This window comes from Rhododendron vialii, chromosome 11a (assembly GCF_030253575.1).
Source record: "Rhododendron vialii isolate Sample 1 chromosome 11a, ASM3025357v1".
NCBI classification, from domain to species: domain Eukaryota; kingdom Viridiplantae; phylum Streptophyta; class Magnoliopsida; order Ericales; family Ericaceae; genus Rhododendron; species Rhododendron vialii.
Window position 1 is genome coordinate 32702712 of NC_080567.1, and position 11698 is coordinate 32714409.

Below are 11698 nucleotides of genomic sequence, written 5' to 3' on the forward strand. Positions count from 1 at the left end.
TTTTGGGATAGAGGGAGTATTTTCTTTAATCTATTTCTCTTGATAGATAAGGTCTTGAAAATCTAAACATCCTATCTATGGCAGATTTGAATAAACATCCAAGTGATCATGATGAATTCATTGTGTGGTATGCATATAAGGAGCTTGATGATATTTTGTTCATCTATCTCGATTGAAACCTACACTTCTCAAAACTTGTCATGTTTTCTGATTTTTGTCATGTTTTTTATTTGATCATGTTTTGTTTATCTACCTTGATCGAAACCTACATTTCTCGAAACTTGTCATGTTTTCCGATTTCGTCATGTTTTGTAATTGATCTTATTTGTTCATCTACCTCGATCAGGTTTTGCCATGTTTTATGAATTGATCATGTTTTGTCATGTTTTCCGGCTTACACATTCGTTTTAGTAAGAGTGGTGTTTTCTTTTTAGATTTTAGGGGAATGAAAATATGAGAGGGATGATTAGGAGAGAGAAAAAATTCAAAAGATTATGTGAGAGAAATATTTGAAAGAAGAGAGAGAATTGAGATAATTAAAAAACATAAGAGAGAGAGAGAGAGAGAGAGAGAGAGAGAGAGAGAGAGAGAGAGAGAGAGAGAGAGAGAGAGAGAGAGAGAGAGATTTGAAAAATTAGGAGAAAGAAAGAGTAGTTTAGAATTAATTGAATTTGAGGATGGAAAGATAAGTATTTAAACACATTAGGATGAACACCTAAATAAGTAGGGTAAAAATGATGGTTAATTAAGTTCCCCTTTTTAGAAAATCCCTCCCAATGTCAATTTTGTTTCCATGTAGAGAAGGACTATTTTCGTTGCAACAACATTTTGAAAACCTCACATTTTATCCCATAAACTCAAAAAATAGTTTTTTAATTTGTAAATTGGGCCCAAATATATATTCCTCCAATTTCATCTTTGTTTCCAGCCGAAAAGGAAGTTGCTTTTTTTAACATCTTTTGAAACCTCACTTTATCACATAAAATTGGAAAAGTGTTTTTGTATTAGAAAGTTGGGCCCACAAAATTTAATAAGTACATAAATGGGTGGCTAAATGTATAGAGTGAGTTATAGAGTGATAAGATTATGGACCAACTTATGTGGTCCATTGGAGCTAAGTTCTGCACATTCACTATGTAAAGTTTTAACCACTCACGCTATTTAGTGTTTTATAGGGGTTTATTGAAGATGCTCTTAGGATGTGAAATGATGAATTAGTTCTTGTGTACTGATTCAAATGCAAGAATTTGCGTTGCCGTGTGCTTTCTTACAACGTAACTCAACAACTGTTGCAGAATTTTCCTGGTCAACTTTGTTACTTATTTCACTTTTTTTCGATTAACTTTCATTGGTTTGCATGATTCTTGTAGAGAAGTCTTTTGAAAAATTAAGAACAAGGAATAAATCAAAATTAAGAATATGAATAGCTTGCTTAAGTGAAGACCAAAACTTTTATATCAGGAGATGAGCACACCATATATAGCCAACAACCATCAATCTCTCCATTTCCTGTTCATGGAAATCTTTTTTGAGTTGTATGTCAGCTACTTCAAGTATACTTGCATCGCTTCAAGGAAGACAAACCTCGTACCTCTAGAACCAACTTACACCTTATGCAGGGCCGGCTCAAGGTATTTGGATGTCCTAAGCCAAGTGGTGGAATAGTGTCATACATAAATTTTTTAATTTAAAAACAATAAACAGAAATACTTTTCTATATATAATTTTCGTATATACTATTCAACATGGTAAATATTTCGGTCTTAATGGCTTGTGCGGTTGCAATAATATTAAGTGGACTCAGATTTGAATCACAGCATCCTCAATTTGTGTGATAGGAGAAAAAAAATTTTGGCAAAAAGATACTACAAAAAAGTACCCTACTAGAATTTGAACCTAAGCATCTTATATGAAGGAACAAACACTTTACCATTAAACCACCAAAAGAGTTTGTATTATAGTTGCACATAGAAAATATATATACTTATCTAGGAAAATGTGCCCCATTTTTTGCCCAAAATGTGGAGGCCCAAGGCGGCGGCCTCATGGGTCTTCCCATTGGACCGGCCCTGGTGGAAAATAAATGGCTAAATTAAACGAAGATTAAACTATAATAAAATGGAAGACTAGGCCTAAGAGATCCTAACACTCATGACTCAAGTCAAAGCACATTTCGATCTAAATACTCAGTTTGAGATACACAACTAAGGTTCTCAATCCGGAAGAATTGCGGTTCGAATACTGAGCGAGTTATAGAATTTACTTGGCAAACGCCTCGAGCGACAGAGCTCCAAGCATCATGTGTAACAATTATCACACTCTTGCCTACACATGATCAAGGAGGTTAACACCTTAGCAATTTGACAAGTGAACCCGAACTAATCTCGATTTTCGAACCAAAGTTTGAAACTTTATGATGAGAAACACGATATTAACTCAAGCCATGAGGTACTAATCACCCCATGACCAAGCCTTATAAACTACTCACTCATATCTAGAGAGATAGAAGCAAGACAAAATCTAGCAAACATATTTAATCAACGAAACTTGAAATAAATTAAAGATCACTTTAGATCGAGAGCGTAGTTACAATTTTAATGAAGACAGAAATCACAAACTACAATTAACAAAGCAGTAAAGCTACTGGTACAGCAGGAGGCGCACAGCAGCCGCGCACAGATCGCTTTTGCGCCCGTCTCGGGTCCCGCAAAGATGATCGGAGCCGCTCATTTTGTTCAAAATACTTTGTTTAGGGTCGCTGTAAAAAATCATCTCAATCCGATATCGGGAAGGGTGTTTACGAATCATCCAACTTTGCTTCAAAATTTAGCCTAAATTTTGAAGCAAAGTTGGATGATTCGTAAACACCCTTCCGGATATCGGATTGAGATGATTTTTTATAGGGACCCTAAACGAAGTATTTTGAACAAAATGAGCGGCTCCGATCATCTTTGCAGGACCCGAGACAGGCGCAAAAGCGATCTGTGCGCGGCTGCTGTGCACCTCCTGCTGTACCAGTAGCAACGTTCTTAACAAAGGTAGAAATGCTGGTTTTTAGCTAAGAAAATGAAGAATAATGACAAGAGTAAGTAACAAGAAATGAAATCCTAGTCTAGATCTAGATCTAGAAATGCAATAAAATCTACTTGTTTTGATTTGTGACATTACAACAAATTTATATCACGCCCCATTTTCATAGAGAATATCTCCAAAGATGCCCTAAAAATTCTGCTCTGAAAGCCCTCGGTACCGATACCTCTGCTGCTTTGGTATCGGTACCGAGCTCACAAAACTGCCTCTTCCAACCCTCTCGGTATCGATACCTCTGCTGAGTTGGTACTGGTACCGAAGCCTTTAGCTGCTTCTTTTTGATCCTCTCGATGCCGATACCTCTGTTGCTTTGGTATCGGTACCGAGGCCTTTAGCGCCAGCTCTTGTGCTTTGGTCCTCTGCCTGGCCTTCCATGCTTTCAGGTCACCTCAGGGTTTTCCTGGCTTAGCTCTTGGGACTTAACCACCCTCGGGGGTCATCCATTGCCTTGAAATTAGCTTTATTTGCACGATTTCCCTGAAACATCTTCAAAACAACCTTACGTGTAAACTTAAATGAAAGAACTAATTTAACGACGAAATTAAACTAAAACTAAGGACTTAACGCACCCTTAATGGCATTATCGGGTGCTTATCATCTAGGCCTGATAAGGACTATGAATGCAGGAAAATTTTTCAGTGCCGAGCGGGTACCACGTGGTCCTCACTCGCGCATCCGAGCCGTACATTGCGTGTTTGAACGGCTCAGATTTAGAGAGAGAAAGTGTTAGGTGAGAAGAGAGAGAGAGGGTTTCAATCTGAGCCATCCAAAAGTGTATCGGACGGCTCAGATGCGCCAAGCGGTAACCACGTAGGATATACCCGCTCGGCACTGAAAAATCACTCGTGAATGCATGCGAGTCTGACAGTTGTGAAAAGAGTAAAACTTGTTTACGAAGGATCTGTAAAGAAGATTTTCATGGAGGCGAATATTCTCACCCGTTCAAAAGTGTTTTGGGCAGTTCAGATTTTAAATAAATTATTTATGTGAATAGTTTATTTAAAATTTGAACCGTTGATTACTGAGACGCACGGCAAAATGAGACGCCGCGGAAACCTCGATCTTTTACGGACCGTCGGTCAATAAGGCAACCTCAATTTACATTCCTATCTTCTTTTTTGCCCAACTCTTGCTATGTCCTTCCCAGCAATTGCCACCTAATTAAAGAAGTCACGTCAGGCTCCCATCCAGTTTTGGCCTTTGTGGGCCCATCCGGAGCCCTAATTAAAAAATGATCGCAATCATTTATGTTGTAGAACTCGTCGAATTTTTCAATCACGTGAAAAATTGGTTTTATCGAACATTGATAGATACATGATCGACACACATTTGTACAAGAAAAAAAGTACTCCCTAGCCTCCGTCCCATTATTCAGTTTGTTTCTTTTATGTCTTTTTCATATATCTTTTAGTGTGGATCTTGAAAAATATGCAATATAGATATTGTTTAATAGATCTCGATTAGTTCTGTAATACAAAATTTTCAAAATTATGAAAAATATTATATATTGAAAGATATAAGCAATTAAAAAATGACACGCATTAAAAAATGAACAATAAAAATAAGACGGATGGAGTAAAATTTAAGTTTCGAATTATTATTATTGTATCTAATTTTTCTTGTACAAATATGTTTCGATCAAGTTTGGAGGGGTAATATATAGGATATATAGAGGCAAGAGGAGGAGCTTGACGTTGAGCAGCTTTTCTCCACTTCTCCTCTTTTGGTTCATTTTAGGTCCATCATAACTTTTTTTGGCTCGGCAACGAATTTTTTTATTAATCATTGAAAAGATATAACGATTAAAAAAAAAAAGGGATTAAAAGATAGTACTACATTAAAACTGTACTTATCTTTTATAGTTTCAATGAGGCGTTTCCATAATTTATTTGTCTATTTTTATTTTTATTTTTTTCAACAATGGGTCCATCTAGTATACCGGTCGATGTTATTTTAGATTCAATTCATGCAAAAGTCTTTTCTTCTTCAAGAATTAATGAGGAAAGAAAGCGCCCGGCAAAGAAAACTTAATGTATTTCAATCAGTACACAAGGACTAATTCATCAATTCTTCAGTTATTTAAATGCCAAAAATTTATTCATTCAAAACCCAAACTTCCTCCAGCCATGGCTATCTTCAACTTCCAAATCCTGCTAAATTCTCTCTCCATGTTCTTCTTCTGCATTCTATTTCCTCAAACAAATTCACTCACCTTCAACCTCACAAACATAGCCGACCAAGCTCAAAAGGTCAAGATAGCAACATACGGAGATGCCTATGTCTCATCCCAAGGCCTCCAACTCACCCCCAATCTGCAGTCCCAAGTTGGTAAAGCAACTTACATCGAACCCCTTCACCTTTGGGATAAATCCACTGGAAACTTAACTGATTTCAGTACCCATTTCGTTTTTGTGATTGATTTGGATGGGAGTCTGAAATTCGGCGATGGGATCACTTTCTTTCTCGCTCCAAAAGGGTCGAAGTTCGAATATGGTGGTTTCTTAGGCCTCCCGATTGACCCAAGTACGAAGATCAAAACCAGCCCCTTTGTTGCTGTGGAGTTTGATACGTTCGGGAATGTTGGCTATTTCGGCGATTGGGACCCGGTCGATGGGGCTCCTCACGTAGGTATCGATGTCAATTCTCTTACATCAAATGTTACTGCTGTTTGGTACTGTAATAGAACTCATGGGATTGAGAACGAGGCATGGATTAGGTATGATTCAAGCTCGTACAATTTAAGTGTAGTTTTTACTAATAATAATCCCAGAGTGAAAGATTCCATTCATTTCATTGTTGATCTGAGGAATTACTTACCCGAATGGGTAACAATTGGGTTCTCAGCTTCAACAGGTGGAAATTTTGAGACACATACTATAAAATCATGGGATTTTAATACAACTGTTACAGTAAATACAGAAAATAGGAATGTTACATATCCAGGGATCATACCAGGATCGAAAAAAATCTCCCTGGGAGCTGTGGTGGGATCGGTTGTCGGCTCGGGTGTTTTAGTTGGTGCGTTTGTTTTGGTTGGATTTGGCTTTTGGAGGAGAAGTGGAGCAAAAGAAGAGGATGAGTTTGAAGTTGAGATGTCCATGGAAAACGAATTCGAGTCTGGTAGTGGGCCGAAGAAATTTTCCTATGGCCAATTATCTCGGGCTACAAATAATTTTGAGGAGGGACAAAAGCTTGGAGAGGGAGGGTTCGGTGGAGTTTATAGAGGTTTCTTGAGGGAATCAAATTCTTATATTGCTGTCAAGAGGATATCAAAGGGGTCAAAACAAGGGATAAAGGAGTATGCAACGGAAGTGAAGATCATTAGCCGGTTGAGGCATAGGAATTTGGTGCAACTCATCGGTTGGTGCCACGAAAAGAAAGAACTACTCCTCGTTTATGAGTTCATGGAAAATGGCAGCTTAGATTTCCATCTCTTCCAAGGGAAAAGCCTATTGACATGGGGAACAAGGTGTAAAATCGCCCAAGGTTTGGCCTCAGCGTTGCTCTATCTACACGAAGAATGGGAGCAATGTGTAGTGCATAGAGATGTAAAATCAAGCAATGTGATGTTGGACTCAAACTTCATCGCCAAATTGGGAGATTTCGGGTTAGCTAGATTTGTCGATCACGAGAAACAACCTAAAACAACTCTTTTGGCGGGGACCATGGGGTACTTGGCACCGGAATGTTTGGTAACAAATAAAGCTAGTAAGGAATCAGATGTCTACAGCTTTGGTATCGTGGCGTTGGAAATAGCTTGCGGGAGAAAACCCTTGGATTCGAAAGTGCCAGAGTCTCAAATGAGACTGGTGGAATGGGTTTGGGACCTCTATGGAATGGGAAGGTTACTCGAAGCTGTGGACGCAAAACTAGGCTCGGATTTTGCTGAGCAAGAAACAGAACGATTGATGATTGTTGGTCTTTGGTGTGCTCACCCGGATCACAATTTCAGGCCAAAAATCAGAGATGCAATTCATGTGCTAATTAATTTTGATGCCCCACTGCCCATTCTCCCACCAAAAATGCCCGCGCTATCATTTTCCTGTCTTCCATTGCACACTACCACCACCAGTTCTGACACCAACCAAAACCAATTTTCAAGCAACGTAGATTCTTCTAAGTTCGTCTCATCTTCTACTGCTTCGTCTTCATCAATAAAAGTCTTCAATAAAGAGTAAGGGGGTGTTCGAAGCCAATTTTTTTAGATTCTGGATTGTGGAATTGTAGATTTTTGTATTATATTGAGAGTCTGTAAGTTGGTACAAATGGTACGTGGAATCCATTTTCTTCCTATTTGTCTTGATTGTTTTTGATTTCATGATTCTAATAATTGTTAGAGGTTGTGTAGATTGGCTTTTAATTTAGTCTCCAAGTTGCGGATTAACTTGCCCTTATATCTATTGTTGTAACGTTTGCTTTTTATCGTGAATAGAAAATCTTTGTACTACCAGGTCCAGGACTTCAGTTAATAACCAATATTTCAGCATGAGAATAATGCAAGTCTTAGTTGCAGCCCGCAGGAATCTCGCTCCCACGCTCCTTCTAGGGACGGATCAAAAGGGGGGCACGCGGGGACACGAATGCGTGTCTTTACTCGAAATTAATATATATATATATATATATATATATATATCCATATAACAAGGGAAGAGGGGTATCTCACACAGTGCCTCAAAAAATATTCTTTTTTCTCCAACCTCAACCATTCATCCTACACAATCTAATGGTTCAAAATTGTCTCTCTCACAAACTAACTTTTAGTGGCATTTTAATAAATATTCTGAATTTGTAATGGCAAAATTAAGAGGAACAAAACAAAGCAGCTCCCCATCTCTCTCTCGATTCACGCACGCACACACACCCAGCTGACTCCTCTCCCTTCAAATTTCAAAATTCAAACACACACCCTTGGCTCAACGAAGACGTCCCATTGCAAATACCGTCTCTCTCTCTCTCTCTCTCTCTCTCTCTCTCTACGCCGACCCACCAATCTCACTGCTCTCTCACCACACCCACCCACCAAGCTCGATCGAGTTGTGTTACGGCTCGAATGGCGGCGATTGGGTTCCTTCCCGGACTGTCCACAACCGAGTCGAATCAACTCGCAATTGAAGGGCTACTTTCGTCTTGGTTCGAAAATCACAGCTGGTAGGTCAATAACAGTTTGCAGCAATTCGGGTGTGAATCTAGGGTTTGATTAGAGTCCGATTTGTTGGTCTGGAGTAAAATAGTTCGAAGCTATTCGGGTGTGAATTTAGTGTTTAATTAGAGTCTGATTTGTTGGTCTGGGGTTGGATTTTGGTGTCAATAACAGTTCGCAGCAATATATGTGTCCATTAATGTGATTTTTTCTCTTCTTTTTTCCAGATACAAATGGCATACATACAATCAGTGCAAGGAAGATTATTATAGACTAAACAAAAGGGTAAGGGTTTCGTGTTTTTTACCTTTAATTTCTTTATCGTTTGATCAATTTTAATTTTGTTGCTTGTGTGTTTTTTTTCCCCGATAACTAGGGGGTTCATTATGCCAATTTTTTGTTGTCATTAGGAGATGGGTTGTCTGATGCTTCATCAGTGTGAAGCTTCATCCAGAGTGATACTTCTTTTTCATAATCCATGCCTTCCTTTTATGGTGTCATTCAGCCTATGTGCGGTGAATGTCAATAATTATCAATATTTAGGTTCTTGAGATGTTTTGTATGTTTTTATAGGTTATACAGCCTTTGCTATATATATTTAGAAGCAGGGGAAAAAGATTCTACGTGTTGCTATGTTTAGGTTCTTGAGTTGTTATATACAGATGTGTGTGATTTTTTGTTGTTGTACCTCTTTACTTATATTCTATCCCAGGAAAACAAACATTCAAATTGATTTTTTCAAATGGTTTGCGCTTTTCTGGCTTCTCAGGCCAAATGGTGATCTCAGAAGTTCAAGTGCTTCTTTTGCGCACTTCAATTGGTGTTGGATAGGGGAACGTAATGCTGTGATTCGTAGTGATAAGGCTCCAACTAGGCCATGCCTTTGTTTTCCGTAAAATACGTTCCGAGCATTTGTAAAATTGTAGCATATTCGATGTTTAAGTTGTGTTCAAAGTATATAAGGAAAACAAAGAAGCAGCCTTGGCTAGGCTACAAAGGAGTAAATAAAAGGGTCATTAACGAAACGCATCCAAAGTCCTCTTGGACTTGATTGGTTTTTGATGATGGTACTTTTGTAGTTATTAGGAAATGGGAAAGTGCAAATGGTAAGAGCAGGATTTTTTTTTTAGGGCTATAAGACTTTTGCAAGTAGTTATGTGAAGAGATCCGTGTTTAGCACTTTTAGTAAAAATTGGAAAATGCCCTTCAAGTTACAAAATTGCTGGAGGTAGTTATTTGCTTCATTAAGCCCAACTCAACATACTTCTTTATCTTTTCTGGAGGCGTAAAAGAAATTGGTACCAATTTCATTCCAAAAGGTGGATAAATGATTTAAATGGTGTAACTGGTAGATAAGCAAATTGAGGATGTGCTGAACGCAAAAATTTACTCCACGGTCAAGTTTTGCTGGAGGTAGTTATTTGCTTCATTAAGCCCAACTCAACATACTTCTTTATCTTTTCTAGAGGAGTAAAAGAAATTGGTACCAATTTCATTCCAAAAGGTGGATAAATGATTTAAATGGTGTAACTGGTGGATAAGCAAATTGAGGATGTGCTAAACGCAAAAATCTACTCCACGGTCAAGTTTTGAAGACGTGATCTCTAATTTTCCCCTTGGTAGCTTTGATTTGCCTCATTCAATTTTTAGTACCACTTCCTACATAACTAATCAAGCATGAGATTTTTCAGTTTGTATTGAAAAAATGTTGATCCCCAATTTGCAGGCCTACGCCTCTTATATGAGAGGGAACTTTTTGTTTGAGCAAGATCAAAATAGGGACGTGGCATTAAAGAGTTTCAAGAATGCCAGGTACTTCCCAATCCCTATCATCTTACATTTGCTGCTTTATAATGCGAAATGAGGCGACTGTGTATAAGTTATTTGAAAAGGACAATGGGAACGAAAACTAGATATCAGGTTAAACATTTTCTCTTTTAATTTACTGGCATATCCTTTTGCATGTTTTGGGGGCTTCACCAAAATCTTTCTTCCACTTCTCAATTGGTTTTTTAGATTGCTGTTTAATTGGAAAATCTATCGAACTGAATTTTTCATAGATATATGTCCAAAATTCTATTCTGGTACCACAACATTAGGCCATACTTAAATAGAAGTAATGCTCTGCTTCCGTTGTTGGTTTTGTTACGATTCTTTTCACATGTTTTGTGACAATTTTTTCACATGTTTTCTCCGTTTCATGCTTATTTCGAAATGATTGGTTAGAGTTGGGAGAAGAACTGGACTTTGGGGACGAAGACGACGCTCCATTTTGCTTTGCTACGTTTTTTGTTTTAAGCCCAATGCATTCTGGACACTTTTTCTATGAAATATTGTTGGGTTTGTAGCGTTCTACATTTCGATGTCTTGCTTTTCAGTTCCATTTCTTTCTTCTCTTCTTTTCCATATGGTTTCTTTCTAAGACTTGTGCCTGTGTGGGGGTTGAAGCCATGCAAGAGAATCTAGCTAAGATGAAGCAGTTTGTGTTGAGCACGATCAGCCAATTACCTCAACAAGCAACTGAAGTGGTGGAAATGACTGAATTGGATAGCAGCTCCTGTGCTCCTTTGACACTAAGATTGCCCTGGAATCAATCCGTTTTGTGAATGGCATTTTTAGGTAGACCAATATGAATTCAAGTAGAATTTCAATACTGTTGCACTCCTCATATTTCAGACCTTTGAAGTTGAACCATTTTCAGAATTTCAATACACACTACTTGACCAAGAAAAAAAATTGCACTCTCCTTGCTAATTCATTTTAGGTGTTCAAAAATGTATTGCGTCGTGCCTTCAGGCACGGGTTATCCGCTAGTATATATATAAATTAGCATAATTGTAAAAGTATGCTAATATATAAACATACACACTTGCATATATCTCGAAAATACACTTATAGAATTAATTTTATGCCTGAATTTGATCATATGGTGCATTTATATTTGTTATTTTACGAGATGTTTGTCTATTTGGAACTATTCTTTCTTGATTCTCTTTATTATTAATTGTCTGGGAGAAATATTTTAAAATAAAGTCATTAACAAAACTGGCTCGATCATTCTAAATCTTATCGATGTTCATTTAAAATACATTTTAAAATTTTTGTCTAAGATTTTGTGCTCATTTTTACCTAATTTAACTTAAAGTACACGTTATAAGCTTTTGTAGTTAGTAATGTATGCTATGAATTTTGTACGATCTTATTGTGGTTGACTAAAACTAAATAAATTTTCATCATTATGATCAATAGGTGCTCCCACTAGATTATATTTCTGGATCCGTCCCTCTTTTCTAGGAACCTTGCTTCCATTGAGAAAGGAACCCGCTTCCAACTAGGATAGAACTTATTAGGCATATAAATTCAAAAATAAAAATAAAAATAAAAGACACCAATTAGCAAGAGAAAAGACAAAGTAATGACAAGATATTATAAAAATATTAACTTATATTTGCTCAGTTACAATTTAAC

The 11698-nt window shown here is 37.5% G+C and overlaps 1 protein-coding gene and 1 long non-coding RNA gene across 3 annotated transcripts; both read left to right on the top strand.

Moving 5' to 3' along the window:
- Window positions 1–5207: 5207 nt before the first annotated feature.
- On the top strand, window positions 5208–7536 carry LOC131308405 (L-type lectin-domain containing receptor kinase IX.1-like). Its single transcript, XM_058335333.1, has one exon. It carries the CDS (start codon window positions 5217–5219, stop codon window positions 7266–7268), a length of 2052 nt encoding a protein of 683 aa, XP_058191316.1. The 5' UTR covers window positions 5208–5216; the 3' UTR covers window positions 7269–7536.
- A 449-nt stretch (window positions 7537–7985) lies between these two features.
- On the top strand, window positions 7986–11106 carry LOC131308417 (uncharacterized). 2 transcript variants are annotated; one of them, XR_009194428.1, is made up of 5 exons: window positions 7986–8238; window positions 8458–8515; window positions 8641–9827; window positions 9957–10042; window positions 10457–10585. It is a non-coding gene; the product is annotated as an uncharacterized LOC131308417 (long non-coding RNA). The 2 variants fall into 2 exon arrangements; XR_009194427.1 differs by having other exon boundaries at window positions 9957–11106.
- The last annotated feature ends 592 nt before the right edge of the window (window positions 11107–11698 follow it).